The sequence below is a fragment of the Anolis sagrei genome, chromosome 3 (assembly GCF_037176765.1).
Source record: "Anolis sagrei isolate rAnoSag1 chromosome 3, rAnoSag1.mat, whole genome shotgun sequence".
NCBI lineage: Eukaryota > Metazoa > Chordata > Lepidosauria > Squamata > Dactyloidae > Anolis > Anolis sagrei.
The window spans coordinates 26,487,827-26,505,525 of record NC_090023.1 but is presented as its reverse complement, the minus strand read 5'-3'; the positions used below and the strand labels follow the sequence as shown (position 1 = coordinate 26,505,525).

Genomic DNA, 17,699 nt, shown 5'->3' with positions numbered 1-17,699 from the left:
TAAACGTAAAAGTAACTGGTCCAAGAACAAGGTAGAAGTGATGGGTAAGCTCCCCAAAATCAAACCATGTGATATGAATGTATTTCAGAAAGCAAACAAAATGCTTAGAGACAAACAGGAGTGGGGGGGGGGGGCGCTCTAACTGTGACCATATTCGAGATAGAATTAAAACTGAAAAGCCAAATCAATAATAGCAAGCACATCATAAAATCTCATGAACTAGCAATAGTAAAAAAAGGATTTCCAGTGAAGTGTGCAAAATCCTGTATTTTAACCTTGCTAGTTTATGGGATTTTATGATGCGCTTGCTATTATTGATTTAGATTTTCAGTTTCAATTCTGTATTGAATGTGTTCACCATGATTGCCTTCCCCCCCACCTCAGACAACCTTTCCCTTATGGAAGTGGTTCCCAACCTTTTTTTTTTTTAACCAGGGACCACTTTGACCAGGGACCACTCTCCAACATTAGTACCAAAAGGGTTCTGAATCAGTTTTTGGTCAACTTTAGATTTGGTTTGGGGTGCTGATTCAGAAAATTGCATTGGATAGACCACATCAGCTCTGGTTTCTGAAACAGAACATATGCCATGGTCAGCAACAGGGAAGGAGTGGCAGGCAGTGTGAAAAGAGCAGAAATAAAATAAATGAATAAATAAAGAGGAAGGAGGCTCGTGGACCTGATTTGCATCCTCGCAGCCTACTGGTGGTCCGCAACCCACAGGTTAAGAACCACTACCTTAAGGCAAAGACAGTGCTTCACAGTCTCCTTCTAGACTACCATATAATCAACATGATCACATCAAATACTCCACATTATCTGCTTTGAACTGGATTACATGAGTCTACACTGGATTTTATATGACAGTGCAGCAGGGGCCCCGGGGTCCTTCCACACAGCCATGAAACTCAGAATGTCAAGGCAGATAATCCACAATATCTGCTTTGTACTGCATTATCTGAAGCCACACTGTCATAATCCAGTTAAATGTAGATTTTATACATCTGTGTGGAAGAGTTATATATATTTCTAAGTCTGAGTGCTATTAATAATCCCAAATAGTTTACCTATTTAATCACTTGCATTTATAGCAGTGTTGATTCAGGATTCGGTAATTGATTCAACACACTTACTATAGTTGAGGCTTTCGATATCTACACCAGGGATAGGGATCAAGTGGCCTCCCAGATGTTGTTGGACTGCAATGCCATCATCCCTCACCATTGGTCATGCCAGGGAAGGTGCTGGACATTGCAGTCCAACAACCTCAGATGGGCTTAATGATTCTCATCCATGATTCCTTGGTCAGGAACTTGATATTCAAGTGCCAATTTTGCTTCCTCAAAACACAGTATAATACCCAGGAGTGATGTCTACCTGCATTAAATCTGCATTAATAGATACATACCTATGCCACATAAGTCACTTAAATCCCAGTAAGGGACAGTTTCACAACTGCTTCACCATGTCAATGTAAACAGAAGTATGTTGCCATAGACAGATGGTGAAACCATTGCATGTATGCTCTCTGTGTATCAGTGACAGTATGGATAAAATTTGCCAGACATATTTTCCAAAACACTCCATCTATAAGGAGGTTAGTGCCTGTGGTAACTGCTGTGATGTTTCAGTATTGTGAACACCTTACAGAAGAGAAAATCTAGTGTGGTAGCATTATTTTCTTAAGTGCTAAAATGTCACTGCTGAAGGAGGCTCATACTCAGCCCTCATCGGGTTTAAGAACAAGCCCTCAAGAGCCGTGGTTGCTGCTTTGTTTTCATTGGGTTTAGATGTAATGGATACAAGTAGGCTTGAGACATTCAAGAGTCCCTCTTGAAATGTACTAAGAGATTGCACAGATACTCTCACTGTCTATATTTTCAGCCAGAACTATCTCTCAGACTTGTTGTAAAGATCCAGTAAGGAAGAGGAAAAGCATGTTGTATTCATAATTATGATGATTTGAGGACTACCCTTTTTCATATATAGAGAGCCAACGTAGCAGATACGGGCAAACCCAGACCCGGGGGGGGGGGGGGATGCAGCCCCTTGGGCTCTTTCCCCAGGCCCTCCTCTCTCACACTATCCTTTCCTTCCTTCTCTTTCCTTTCTCCTTCCCTCCCTCCCCTTCCCGCCCTCTTTCTACCTCCCTCCTTCCCTTCCAGCTTTTCCTTTCTTCTTTCCCCTCTCCATCTCTTTCCCCTTCCTTCCTTCCTTCCTTCCTTCCTTCCTTCCCTTCCCTTCCCTTCCCTTCCCTTCCCTTCCCTTCCCTTCCCTTCCCTTCCCTTCCCCTTTTATCTTTCCTTCCCTCCCTCTTTCCTCTTTCTCTTCCCTTCCTTCCTTCTCTTCCTCCACTCCCATCCTCTTCTTCTTCTTCTTCTTCTTCTTCTTCTTCTTCTTCTTCTCCCTTCCTTCCTCCCTTCCTCCCTTCTTTCCTTTTCTCTTTCTTTCCTCCTTTCCTTCTGGAGGATGTTTAGCTGAGAGAAGAGAAGGCAAAAGGGAAAATGAGAACCATGTTTCAAGATTTCAAAGGATGTCCCATTGAGGAGGAGAAGGAAAACTGACTTTCTGCTGCTCTAGAGACCAGGGCACAAGGGAGCAATTGTTTCAAATGGCAGGGAAAGAGATTCAACTGAAAAGATTGGAAGAACTTCCTGAGAGTAAGAGCCATTGGAGAGTGGCATAGGCTGCCTGAGGGAGAGGTGGAGTCTCCTTCTCTGAAGGCTTTTCCACAGAGGCTGTCGAGTGCTTTGATTGTGCCTTCTTGCATGGCAGAGAGTTGGACTGGATGGCCCTTGGGGGTATCTTCCAGCTCTAGGATTCTAGGATTATATATCAGGGTAGGCAATACGGGGGTCTATTGGATACACCTTTTCTCTCCCATCCTCCATCTCATCCTCACAAAGGCTACCCTTTTCCGTCTTTCCTTCACTTTCTGCCTCTGAAAGAGAAAAGGAAGGAGAAGAAAGGACAGGGAGGGGACTTGGGGAGAACCCCCTACCTTCCGGCCCACCCACCTCAAGTTAGAAAGTTTGCCCATGCCTGCAACACAGCATAGTGATTTGAGTACTGGACCATGACTCTTGAGATCAGGATTCATTTTCATGCTCAGCCTTAAAAGTCTACTTGGGTACCTTGAGCAATTCACAGGACCCATTGACACTGCTATATAACCCAATTTCTGAATCCAGGTTATCTGCTTTGAAGTCGATTATTATAGACTCGTATAATCCAGTTCAAAGCAGATAATATGGATTCAGGAACGGAAATATAGGCATTGTAGATCCAGCCACTGTCAGGACCAGAGGAAGGAAAAGGCAAACCTCCTCGGAACACATCTTGCCAAGAAAACCCTGTGATAGGTTCTTAGCATCACCATAAGTGTGAGCTTGAAGACACCTAACAACAACAACAGCATGTAAACTGCAAATCTCGGGACTCCATATCCTGTTGCTGTGGCATCCTATGTGGATTCATAGGACCATGGCTGTGTAGTATGAACAAGTCCATTGTTTATACTATTATATAGATAAAAACAGAAGATGTAACAATACACGACCAGATCCATAGCACTATACAGAGTCATAAAGATAAATATACACCAGCCCCAAATCAAACAACAAACAAACAGTGGGAAAATAATAGAGCAGCAAAAGATTGAATCTCTTTAAAGACTGGTTATAGCTTAGAAGGGAGTTTAAGAACATAAGCCAGGCATAAAATACTATTTTCGAGAAGGGTTAAAAGCAACCAGAGATCCAGCCAGTATGAAAATATAGTAAATGCAATATCTTAAAAATGAAACAATACCTAAGCCATCTGTCAGAATTCTGCAAAGGCAACTCGCAGATTGCTAAATCAATAGGTCTTGCTACTGTATCAAGACAGTATTGATTATATACAGACAATAAAAGGCAGGGGCTGGTTGCAAGGAATATATTACCTCCCATGTTGCAAATGCTTCTCTGACTACCAATGTGTTTATGGGCAAAATTATGACTTAACACAGCTTGCATTTGGACTATATGAAAATATGATATTAACCTGCCCCATGTTTTAAGATTGGTTTATGTGCGTTTCTCTCAAAGTTTGGTAAGGAAACCTAGAGGGCCTTCTCATTGGCCAGGCTTTAACCCCCCCCCCCCCCCGAAATTCTCATGGTGGTCTGCGAAAAGGCCTTACTGGTACATTATTTAAACTGTTATGTTTATTCATATCATGATCTGATCACCATACTCAATATATCTCATATGCATGGGGGTATTGGGGTAACAATACAAAAAGTTTGCTAGGGTAGACCCTCTTTCACTCAGACTCAGTCCCGTCCCCCCCCCCCCCCCCCCGAATCAAAACCTGGCTACGGGCCTGTCATTGGCTATGAATTTTCTAATTTAAAAACATGGTAGAGTGGTTTGAGAGTTGAGCTCTGCGGACCGGGGTTTGAATCCTGCTTGGCATGAAACTTACTGAGTATGTCTTTATTTATTTGTTTGTTTGTTTGTTTATTGTGTCAGAAGCAAATTGAGGGTACAGTTATAATGTATTTAAAACACACACACACACAAACGAAGTTAAAAACTTGGCATTATACTAGATTTCTTTTGACCAGAAGCTGGCTACTTGGAGTGCCTCTGGTGTCGCTGTGAGAAGGACCTCCATTGTGCATGTGGCAGGGCTCAGGCTGCACTGTAGTAGGTGCTCTGTGGTTTGCTCTCCTCCACACTCGCATGTTGTGGACTCCAATTTGTAGTCCCGTTTCTTAAGGTTGGCTCTGCACCTCGTAGTACCAAAGTACAGTCTGTTTAGCGTCTTCCAAGTTGCGCAGTCTTCTGTGTGCCCAGGGGGAAGTTTCTCACCTGGTATCAACCATGGATTGAGGTTCTGGGTTTTCGCCTGCCACTTTTGGACTCTTGCTTGTTGAGGTGTTCCTGCGAGTATCTCTGTAGATCTTAGAAAGCTGTTTCTTGATTTAAGGTGTTCGCATGATGGCTGATATCCAAACTGAGGATGGGCCGGAGATGTCACTGTCTTGATCCTTTCATTTTTGGCTAGCTACTTCCTGGCAGATGTCAGGTTGTTCAATACTGGTTAAATAGTATAATTTCTTTAGTGGTGTAGGGCATACCAGTGGTTCTCAACCTGGGGTCCCCAGGTGGTTTTGGCCTTCAGCTCCCAGAAATCCTAACAGCTGGTGAACTGGCTGGGATTTCTGGGAGTTGTAGACCAACAACATCTGGGGACCCAAGGTTGAGAACCACTGGTATAGACATTCTGTGATAATACGGCATGTCTCATTAAGATCCACATCCACTTTTTTAACATGGAGAGATGTGTTCCACACTGGGCATGCGTATTCAGCAGCAAAGTAGCATAGCGCAAGGGCAGATGTCTTCACTGTGTCTGGTTGTGAGCCTCAGGTTGTGCCAGTCAGCTTTCGTATGATATAATTTCTAACACCCACTTTTTGATTGATATTCAAGCAGTGCTTCTTTTAAATCAGAGAATGGTCCAGAGTAACTCCCAGGTATTTGGGTGTTCTGCAATGCTCTAGTGGGATTCCTTTCCAGGTAATCCTCAGAGCGTGCCAGGAAAACCCTGCAATAGGTTTACTTTAAGGTTGCCATAGGTCAGAAACAACTTGAAGGCATCCAAACAAATCACAACTAGTAAAATATAATTAAATTAAAAGGCCATGTTAAAAATATGTATGTTTCAACAAATGCATGCATCTAATGAAATAGGCTCTGCCCCAATAAAGCTAATACAGAACAAACATGTTAGAGACCAGACTACAGAATAGCAGAGGAGGGCTTTGTGGAATTTATTTATTTATTTACAGCATTTCTATCCCATCTTTCTCAGCCCGAAGGCGACTCAAGGTGGCTTACAATTGGCAGCAATTTGATGCCACAACTTTAATAAATACCATTAAAAACATTTAACAGATCATAATAAAAATACATATAAACACCATTAAAACTATAATCATCAATGTCTTCCAGTTAAACTCATTTTCCATTGGCATCATATAAGCCGTTCCAAGTTCACTCTTTCATAGTAACGTGTTTATCTATTATGCTGTATTACCAAAAGCTTGTTCGAAGAGCCAGGTTTTTACTTTTTTCCAGAAAGTCAGGAAGGAGGGGGCCAATATAATATCCCTAGGAAGGGAGTTCCACAGCCGAGGAGTCACAACTGAGAAGGCCCTGTCCCTCGTCCCCGACAAACACGCCTTCAAGAATGATCCCCAGACAATCTTAAGTTCCTAGAATTCAGATCCCTTTAATGTTTTTGTTCATAATTTGAATACAGCATTTAACTACTATACTCCAGCATTACTTGGATTTTCTCCCCCCCCCCCCCCCCCCCGCTTTAATCGCCTGCGGTTAGCAATTGACCATATCTATTTTTAGCTAAGACAATATACAGCTGAGGGCAATACCTTATATTTACGTTGAAGTCACAGTATGACTTCCCCCCTTTTAATTTAATGCATGGTTTAATTAAACTTGTCTGGCACACTACCTTCTAATCTTCAGAGTTATCTCATCTAGCAATTAATTAAAACAAGAACAGACATGATCCTACAGTTCTTCAGTAGCTCTGGGCTAATTGTTGCGTGATTCTGCTGGCATTTTAAATACTACTGATTAAAAAAAAAAGCTTTTTGGATCAGTTTTGCCTGTACTCTCCCTTCTTCTGTTGAGCACACCTTCCAGGCTTTGTGAAACTCTGCCACTCTGAAAACACTCGCTGAGAAAGAAGAGGTTTAAAGTCTCCCACATTAAAACATATATAAACTTTTCGTAACATCTCGAAGCCATGACTCTATGGTGGGTGAAGCATTTCTCATACTTGCCCATTCATTAAAATGTGTGTAATTGTCAGAACCTGCCATTAGCAACATGAAATTATATCTTGTGCCCATCGTCCCATCAGGCTCCTTACTTTCAAAGGTAGAGAGACTATTTTTATACTTCTTTAGGATATAATTAGACTTCCCCCCTTTTGTTACTCACCTTTATGTCTGCATGAGTCTGAGAAAAACTAACCAAGCACATTGGTCATCCAAGGGCCCATCCACACAGCCCTATATCCCAGAATATCGAGGCAGAAAATCCCAGAATATCTTCTTTGAGTTGGAATATATGGCAGTGTGGACTCAGATAACCCAGTTTAAAGCAGATATTGTGGGATTTTCTGCCTTGATATTCTGGGATATAGGGCTGTGTGGAAAGGCCCCAACTTTCATAAACAAATGCCCATTTTGGAGCTACACGAAAGGAGATTTCAACTGAACATTAGGAAGAACTTCCTGACTGTGAGACCTGTTCAGCAGTGGAACTCTCTGCCCTGGAGTGTGGTGGAGGCTCCTTCTTTGGAGGCTTTTTAACAGAGGCTAGATGGCCAACTGTCAGGGGGGCTTTGAATGCAACTTTCCTGCTTCTTGACAGGGGGGTAGACTGGATGGCCCACAAGGTCTCTTCCAACTCTATGATTCTATGATTCTATGAGAGGATTCTGTTGCATATTTTTAGCTTTATTGTGAAGCACAATAGTGGTGCTTCAGAAACTGCAAAGCATAATACTGGTGCTTCAAGCATCTGCAGTATATGAACAGGTTCCTAGCAAGCAGTTGGTTTTTGTAGAGTTTTTAATCTTGTTGTTGTTGCGTTCTTTCAAGTCATTTCCAACCCATGGCAATCCTAAGGGGGAACCTTTCACATGGTTTTCTTTCCAAGATTTGTTCAGAAGAGGGTTGCCATTGCCTTCTTCTGAGGCTGAGCCAGTGTGACTTGCCCAGGGTCACCCTGTGGGTTTTGTGGCTGGGATTTTGAACCTTGATCTCCAAATCATAACCCAGTGTTCTGCTCAAACCATTATACTACACTGGATCTTTTTTCTTTTTTTTTTTAGTAGCTGCCCTGTATCCCATTATTGGGAGAAAGGTGAAATATTCATAGAGAATGATGATTATGATGATGATGGGGTGGGATTTTAATTTTCCTCTGTCATACATTTAATCTCTCAAATGTTTTTTTTATTCAAAATGCTCTCTAAACCAGTGTTTATCAACCTTCCTAATGTCGCGACCCCTTAATACAACCTTAATACAAATCCTCATGTTTTGGTGACCCCCAACCATAACATTATTTTCGTTGCTACTTCATAGCTGTAATTTTGCTACTGTTGGGAATTATAACGGAAATATCTGGTATCCAGGATGTCTTTTCATTTACTGGACCAAATCTGGCACAAATACCTGATACGCTCAAATTGGAATACTAGTGGGGTGGGTTGATTTTGTGATTTGGGAGTTGTAGTTGCTGGGATTTATAGTTAACCTACAATCAAAGAGCATTATGAACTCCACCAATGATGGAATGGAACCAAACATGGCACACAGGACTCCCATGATCAACAGAAAATACTGGAAGGGTTTGGTAGACATTGACCTTGAGTTTTCGAGTTGTAGTTCACCTACCTCCAGAGAGCATTGTGGACTCAAACAATGATGGATCTCGACCAAACTTGGCACAAATACTCAATATGCCCAGATGTGAACACTGGCATGGTTTGAGGAAAATAGACCTTGACATTTGGGAGTTGTAATGGCTGGAATTCATAGTTCACCTACAATCAAAGAGCATTCTGAACCCAGCCCACAATGGATCTGCACCAAACTTGACACACTGTCTACATGGAAAACACTGAATACTGGTAGGGTTGGAGTGGGCTGTTTTGAATTCTGGGAATTGTAGTTTACCAACACAAAAAAAGGTAAAGAAGAACAGGCAGAGAGATCTTCAATCTTCTTTGCCAATGGGGTTCCTAAAACCATCAGAAATATGTGTTTTCTGGTGGTCTTTGGCAACCCCTCTGAAACCCCCTTGTGACACCCCTCCCCCCAGGGTTCTGGCCTCCAGGGAAACACTACTCTAAATGGATAAATAGGCTCTGTTTTAACAACAGTGCATTGAAATCTGCTGGATAACCTTGGATTCCATTTTGCAAGAGAAGAAGAACTCATTTGATTGCTGTAACCAAAGAGAAAAACCACTTCCCAGTTATTAATCCTTTCGTTCAGATGACGGCTGATAAAGGCAGCAGTTTAGAGCCTCAGAATATATTTTCCATTCTAAGGCTCAGCATGAAGCAATAACACTCTATTGTTTCCTTGTCTTGTTGGTTTGGATCATTGTACTGGGTTGCGCATATGTGCCTTGAAGTTACCTGTCAAATTATGGCATTATTATGATTTGCAAACTTCCCTGCCTCCAGTTATGGAGGAAGTAACCATCTACCAAGAATTTCAAAAACAGGGATTATATACAGTAGATACTCAGTTGACGATAACTCCCAAGCAACCAGCAAAAAAAATTCAAAGAAATCATACTTTAAATCAGTGTTTCTCAACCTGGGTGTCGGGACCTCTGGAGGGGGGTCATGAGAAGGTGTCAGAAGGGTAACCAAAGACCATCAGAAAACACAATATTTTCTGTTGGTCATGGGGGTTCTGTGTGGGAAGTTTGGCTCAGAATGCTCTTTGATTGTAGGTGAACTATAAATCTCAGCAACTACAACTCCCAAATGTCAAGGTCTACTTTCCCCAAACTCCACCAGTGTTCACATTTGGCCATATTCTGTGTGCCAGGTTTGGTTTAATTCCATCGTTGGTGGAGTTCAGAATACGCTTCGATTGTATTGTTGTTTATTCATTCAGTCGCTTCCAAGTCTTTGTGACCTCATGGACCAGCCCACACCAGAGCTCCCTGTCAGCCCTGACCACCCCCAGCTCCTTCAGAGTCAAGCCAGTCACTTCAAGAATACCATTCTTCCATCTTGTCCTTGGCTGGCCCTTTTTTCTTTTTTCCTTCCATTTTCCCCAGTATCATTATCTTCTCTAAGCTTTCCTTTCTTATCATGATATCGCCAAAGTACTTAATCTTTGCCTCTAATATCCTTCCCTCCAAGAGCAGTCGGGCTTTATTTCCTGAAGTATGGACTGGCTGGATCTTCTCACGGTCCAAGGCACTCTCAGAATTTTCTTCCAGCACCACAGTTCAAAAGTGTCTTATCTTTGATTGTAGCTTAACTATAAATCCCAGCAACTACAACTCCCAAATGACAAAATCAATCCGCCCAACCCCATCAGTATTCAAATTTGGATGTACTGGGTATCTGTGTCAAATTTGGTCCAGTGAATGAAAATACATCCTGCATATCAGATATTTACATTACGATTCAAAACAGTGCAAAATGACAGTTATGAAGTAGCAACAAAAATAATGTTATGGTTGTGGGTCACCACAACATGTGGAACTGTACTAAGGAGTCGCGGCATTAGGAAGGTTGAGAAACACTGCTTTAAAAAAAAAATAAAAAAAATATTTAGCAGAAATGTTACATTAGGTTTGTCTTTGTTATCTTTTAATTACTGTAACAAACACATATATTATATTCTTATATTAACCTCCAAAGATGATACTACTATAGCAATTCCTAGTTACATTTTGTTCACACTCCCTCTAAAATATCTTGCTATCCCATCTCTCACTGCTTTGTGATTGCAGTTGGCAGTGGCTAAGCAAACATTTCCATCCCTTAAAGACTTTTGAAAGTCAATATTTGAGGAGGAGAATGCAGCAAGGCCTGCTTTTTGTGTGACCAAGAGCTGAGCCACTCCGCACACAAAACATACAAGCAGCAAGTGCTGAGCTCCTCAGAGATATATTCTGGAGAGAGAGAAAAGTAAGGTCCTGCCCCCTTGCAAACAAGGGATTGGCATCTCCACACCTTTCAGCTCCAGGCACCCCCGCCTTAATTGGTTGAGCCAGCTGTCACTCACTCAGGTGCCTCCTGCACAGGTTTGGGCTGTGCCGCTGGCTTATGCCTCTGCTGCCTGCTTTAGTGCAGCCTCCTGTCCTGCAAGAAAACGACAAGGAAACTCATGCCGCTCCAGGTTGACCTCCCACGCTTCCTGAGCCACCATGAATCGAGCCCCCCGTGGGGTGGACCTGAGTTTCCTAAGCAAGGAGGAAGCTCAGCAGATCTTCCAGGTGCTGGAGAGAGATTCACAGCTTAAAAGAGCAGAGAAAGAAAGGCTCAGGTACAAGGTTTCCTCCCTGCTTGTCTCTTGGCGGAACATCTTCCCTTTGCTTTTATTTCCTCTTCTATTTCCTCTTATTTCCTCTTCAGGGTGTCCCAAAAGTCTCTGTACATAGGAAAAATTAACAAACACACATTTTCTATTCTATTTTAAATTGTTAATATTTTTATTATTTATTTATTCATTCATTCATTACTTATGTTGGAAGAGTTTTGTAAAATTGTGTAATGAATATTTTGTAAATAAAGGTACAATTTTCAATTTTCCCTATATATGGAAGTGGAGACCCCGGTGGTGCAATGGGTTAAACCCTTGTGCCGGCAGGACTGAAGACCGACAGGTCGGAGGTTCGTATCCAGGGAGAGTGCGGATGTGCTCCCTCTGTCAGCTCCAGCTCCCCATGCAGGGACATGAGAGAAGCCTCCCACAAGGATGGTAAAACATCAAAACATCTGCGTGTCCCCTGGCCAACATCCTTGCAAATGGCCAGTTCTCTCACACCAAAAGTGACTTGTAGTTTCTCAAGTCGCTTCTGACATGAAAAAAAATGTATGGCAATGTTTGGGACACCCTGTAGAATGAATGTAGTTTGACACTACTTTAACTGCCATGGCTCAATGGGTGCATCTATCTGCACTGCAGAATTAATACAGTTTGACACCACTTTTATCTTTACGGCTCAGTGCTGTGGCATCATAGGAGTTGTGGGTCACTGAGTTCCCAGCACTCTTTAGCAAAGGCCAATATCTTGTAAAAGTGCAGCTCCCGTGAGGCCATAGCATTGAGCAACGGCTGACAAAATGGAGTCAAACTGCATTATTTCTACCATGTAGATGCACCCAATGTAATGGAATCAGGGAAATTGTAGTTTTGCAACGTTTGTAGCTTTCTTTGCCAAAGGGTTCCTCACTGAACTACCACTTTCAAGAATCCAAAGCATTGAGCCATAATAGTTAAAGTGGTGTCAGACTGCATAAATTCTGCAGTCTAGATGCACCTTAAATCTGTGGGAGATATGATCAAGCATTGGTGGGCCAGTGTGACACTTGGAAAAAAGCGATGCAATCTAGGACTGCATCTACATTGTAGATTTAGTGCAGTTTGACATGACTTGAACTTTAGTTTCTCATTGTTATGGAAGATGTGTAGTTTGATGAGGCATCAGCACTCTTGTGGCAGAGATAGCTAAAGACCTTGTTGAACTACAGCTCTTATGATTCTACAGCACTGAACCATGGCAGTTAAAGTGGTGTCAAACTGCATTAATTCTACAATGCCTATCTACGGACCAAAGCTATTTTTATCTTGCCTTGATCCTAAGCAGCAGGGAGCTGATTTTATATTCTTGTGCCCGAGGCTAAGGTGTTCTTCTCTGATGTTGCTTTACAATTTATTGGAGATCTGCATGGAAACTGATCTCCCAAATCAGCTTTAGTTTTGGAAAGTAAAGCAACAGCCTAGAAATGTGTTTTCTTCTCAGTTTAGGAAATAAAGGTGTTACCTTTGAAATAACTGTGTGACTCTTGCCTATTGACGTAAGGGAGCCCCAGGAATTTCATAGAACTTTCTTAGCCAAGGGATACTCAAAGTTGGTTTTGTCAGTTCCGTCTTTGGATTTTAGTTGGGAATAGTAGCTGAATGCAGGGTAGGAAATACTTAAACAGGAAATACTGGAGAGCAATAAGCTTCATGTGTTCTGAGAAACTCGCTGATTTTTATTTTCAATCACTATTTCTCTACTGCCATGGATGGAAATTCAAAATAGAGTTTCAAGGACTGAGCCCTGGAGAGGTTGGCTGTGTGCATGCGCCCATTTCATATGTGCCATTGTGTCTGTGATAATTATATACTTCTACTCCTTTTATAATAAATATGGCATTGATACCCATCCTCCAAGTTTTAGGCTGAAGGACAGTGGATTTATACCTTGGATATTGTCCTAATGTTATTATCTTGGATTATAGTACTGTGCGTTTGTGTATATGTGTGTTTGCCTTCAGGTCACCCCTCAATTTATGGCAACCCTATGATTTTAATAGGATTTTCTTGGGCAAGAAATACTCAGAGGTGGTTTTGCCAGTTCTTTCCTCTGAAAGGGAGGAGGGAGCAAGCTTGTTTTCTGCTTCCTTGGAGACTAGGACGCGGAACAATGGCTTCAAACTACAAGAGAGGAGATTCCATCTGAACATTAGGAAGAACTTCCTGACTGTGAGAGCCGTTCACCAGTGGAACTCTCTGCCCCGGAGTGTGGTGGAGGCTCCTTCTTTGGAAGCTTTTAAGCAGAGGCTGGATGGCCATTTGTCAGGGGTGATTTGAATGCAATATTCCTGCTTCTTGGCAGGGGGTTGGACTGGATGGCCCATGAGGTCTCTTCCAACTCTTTGATTCTATGATTCTATGATTCTATGAAATATATCCTACAGCACTTGGAACTCACTGGTGGTCTTCCATACAAGTACTAACTGTGTCTGGCCGTACTTAGCTTCCAAAATCAGACAGGATCTGGTGCATTCATCATATTTAGACTAAGCATGGGGGTATCTTCTTCTAAGTAAAGATATATAGAATTAAGTTGGTTAGTTGTGTTTCTTTATTGTCTTACACCATACTAACTTGTTGTGCCATCTTTACAAAGTTCTGGAGATACTTATTTTGCATAGAATTATGGGGAAAAATAGAACATGTATGATTCCACAGCAAACTGGTTTCAGGAAAGGCAAAAGCTGCACATCACAAGTATTGAACCTGAGTTTTGAAAGGCAGCAGATTACAGGAGCTGTCTTCATAGACCTGTCAGCAGCTTACGATACTCTAAATCAGGGGTCCTCAAACTTTTTAAACAGAGTTCCAGGTCATAATCCCTCAAACTGCTGGAGGGCTGCATTAGAATTTGAAAAAAAAAAAAACATGAATGCATTCCTATGCAAACTGCACATATCTTATTTGTAGTGCAAAAAAACAAACAAATTAAAAACAATATAATAATTAAAATGAAGAAAAATCTTAACTATTTCAATGGGAAGTGTGGACCTGCATTTGGCTGATGAGATAGGATTGTTGCTGTTGTGTGCTTTCAAGTCATTTCAGACTTAGGTTGGCCCTGAGCGAGGGCCGGGGAAATGACCTTGGAGGGCCGTATCCGGCCCTTGGGCATTAGTTTGAGGACCCCTGCTCTAAATCATTGCCTTCTCCTGAGAAAAAAATATATAATATCACAGGGGACTACAACCTCAGCTGGTTCATAGGAAATCTGCTACAAAACAGGAGCTTTTTTGTTGAATTCCAGGGCTAGAGAAACAGATGGCGAAAACAGAAGAACAGCCTGCCTCAGGGAAACATGCTCGCTCCATCAATGTTTAACATTTACACAAATGATCAGGCACTGCCAGAAGAGGGACAAAAGGATTGTCATCATAGTTTAATCTACACTGATGATCGTGCCATTACCCCCCAAACAGGGAGCTTTGAAATGGTTGAACAGAAGCTCTCCAAAGCTTTAGGTGCTCTTACTGCCTATTACAGGGAAAACCAGCTGATTCCTAATCCATCTAAAACACAGATTTGTGCTTTTCACCTTAAGAACAGACAAGCACCTCGAGCTCTAAGGATTATCTGGGAAGGAATCCCACTAGAGCGGTGCTTCTCAACCTTGGGTCCCCAGATGTTTTTGGCCTACAACTCCCAGAAATCACAGCCAGTTTACCATCTGTTAGGATTTCTGGGAATTGTAGGCCAAAAACATCTGGGGACCCCAGGTTGAGAACCGCTGCACTAGAGCATTGCAGCACACCAAAATACCTGGGAGTTACCCTGGACCATGCTCTAACTTACAAGAAGCACTTCTTGACTATCAAGAAAAAGTGGGTGCTAGAAACAATATCATACGAAAGCTGACTGGCACAACCTGGGGATCACAACCAGAAGCAGTGAAGACATCTGCCCTTGCGCTTTGCTACTCAGCTACTGAATACTCATGCCCAGTGTCAAACACATCTCACTACATTACAACAAGGGATGTGGCTCTTAATGAGACATGCTGTATTATCACAGGATGTCCATGCCCAACACCGCCAGATAAATTATACTATTTAGCTGGTATTGCACCACCTGATATCCACTGGTAAGTAGCAGCCAGCAATGAAAGGACCAAGGCACTGACATCTCCAACCCATCCTCTGTTTGGATATCAGCCAGCATGCCAATGCCTTAAATCAAGAAACCTACAGAGATACTCGCAGGAAAATCTCAGCAGGTGACAGTCCCAAAGTGGCAGGTAAAAATCTGGAACCTCTGTCAGTGGCTGAGACCATATGAAAAACTCCCTCCTGGGCACACAGAAGACTGGACAACTTAGAAAGCATTGAACAGACTGCGTTCTGGCACCATGAGATGCGGAGCCAACCTTAAGAAAGGGGGCTACAAAGTGGAGTCTGCGACATGCGAGTGTGGACCCATTACAATGCAATCTGAGCCCTGCCACATACACAATGGAGGACCTTTTTATAGCAACTTCAGGGGCACTCCAAGTGGCGAGCTACTGGTCAAAGGATATGTACTATAATGCCAAGTTTTTAACTTTGTTTGTATTTTTAAATACATTACTATTGTACGCTCAATTTGCTTCTGACCTAATAAATACCATTCTAACACATCATTAGAAGGTATTATTGCAGCTCATTATAGGGGGAAAACCTTGAAGCTTTGTTCCCAATGAAGATTTGGCTTGGATTTTTTTATTTTGCAAGAGAAATTATAGGCTGTACAGACTCCATACCCTTTCAACTCCTGGTGAGCCAGCTGTGTGTGTATGCTGGCACACATGCGACTTGGCTTTGGCCTGCCACCACAGATCAATGTCAAATGTCAGTGTCAAAGCCAAACCCTGTGCAGTCAGGTGTATGCTTTATTGTGGGCCAAAGCAGGTAGAAATCAACAAAGGAAATATTTATCTTTTGGCTCTGGGTGCTGAGGTGATCACAAGACTCAAATCTTGAAAGCACAGCCCTATACACATACATTTACTTGGAAGTCAGTTAGTCCTATTGGATTCATTGTGCCTTGCTCCCAAGTAAATGGGAGTGAAGTTGCAGTGTAACTTCATGATTATGGGTGCATCTATACTATAAAATTAATGCAGTTTGACTCCACTTTCAATGCTATGGAATAATGAGATTTGTTGTTAAATGAGGCACCTGCACGCTTTGGCAGAGAAGATTAAAGCCCTTGTAAACAACAACTACCATAGCATTGAGCCATGACATTCTATTTTTTTCCAAAGGGCATCTTGAAAATCACTTGCACTGTGTGTTAGTATCATCTCTGACATGTATATATGACACCCTGTTAATGTTTTCACATGTTGTTAAGACAACTGTTTAGCAATTCCTTGGGTTCAGCTGCTGTATTGAGACTGCTCCCAAGCCTCCTGTTTTCTGTCTCTAAAGGACTTTGCCCTGTAGTTTGTGTGATACATAAGGTGTCAGTGCTCTTCTCCTAAACAACTTGAGTGGCTGGAATGTGATGCATTGCAGCCTGCAAAGCCTCTTGGATAATAATTCCGGCTTGAATTCAGTTTTACTGTTTGGCAGAATGAGGTAGTGTCCTTGTTTCCATAAGCAAGGATCTGGTTCTTGAAGTCAGATTAATTCTGATTGAAGTTTGAAGGGAAGGAAATGCAGAGTCAGCATTTGTGCTATAAAGTACAAAAAGGGATGGGCAGATTTCAGGCCTGTCAAATATACTTTAGATTTGAAGTTTGTTTTGATGAAGTAGAGCCCAAAAAGCCACCAAGAGAAAGGCTGAAAGAGAGAATTAAAGGGCAGTTCTGAGCACATTTCGAGCCCAGGGATTTATTTTTGGAACCAGAACTAAACTGTACTCACTTTGTCAGTTACCCCAACCTTTTTATTTCAGTAGTTTTGTGGAAATAGAGAGAATGTTTAAGGAATTAGAATTTTTTTTTATTAATTACTTGTCTTGTGCATTTGTATGGAACCACTATCCGTTTCTGTTTGTTTCATTTGTATGGCCTCGTTTTTGTTTTCAAGTGCTGCTTCCGAAAATGGGTGCCTTTCCAAATGAGCTGTTTCATTCTTTCGTTCAAATGAACAAAAAAATTTCGGATCATTGGCCAACATGGGCATCCTTCCCAGGCTCCCCTTCCCCTCAGTTTTAGAACTAGAGGGGTGAAAATCACCACACATTGAGGGCATATTGACCACTCTTAGTCCACCAAGTTTTCTAACATTTGGGCCATCCCCTGATTTTTAGAGATTTTTTCTTTCTATAAAAAAATATCCTTAAAAACATCCCCTCTTTCTCTTCCTCTCAATCTGCAGAGGAGCCTTGAGGTTAAAGGCAGGGCTTACTGATTCTGAGAGGTTTTCCTCTGGATCTGCAGAGGAGACCTATAGCCTGGCGATATCACTGTTTTCTTGGGGTCTGATTGGCCCAAAAACCACTACCTCCTCCTCCTCTGACGCATATGGAAAAACTTCCCGGGCCGTGTGAGGAAAGCTATGCAATTCGAAAACCAACCAAATAAATGGAAACAATGCAACTTTCTCTTTCGTTTTGCCTTTTGTTTCAA

At 42.1% G+C, this 17,699-nt stretch overlaps 1 protein-coding gene across 1 annotated transcript in view; it reads left to right on the top strand.

Moving 5' to 3' along the window:
* Positions 1-10,936: 10,936 nt before the first annotated feature.
* The window catches only part of EXPH5 (exophilin 5), a 71,279-nt gene continuing 64,516 nt past the window's right edge, over positions 10,937-17,699 (top strand). The window contains exon 1 of the mRNA XM_060770992.2: positions 10,937-11,110. Coding sequence (XP_060626975.2) covers positions 10,992-11,110 — 119 coding nt within the window. The 5' untranslated portion in view covers positions 10,937-10,991. The remainder of the gene's footprint in view (positions 11,111-17,699) is intronic.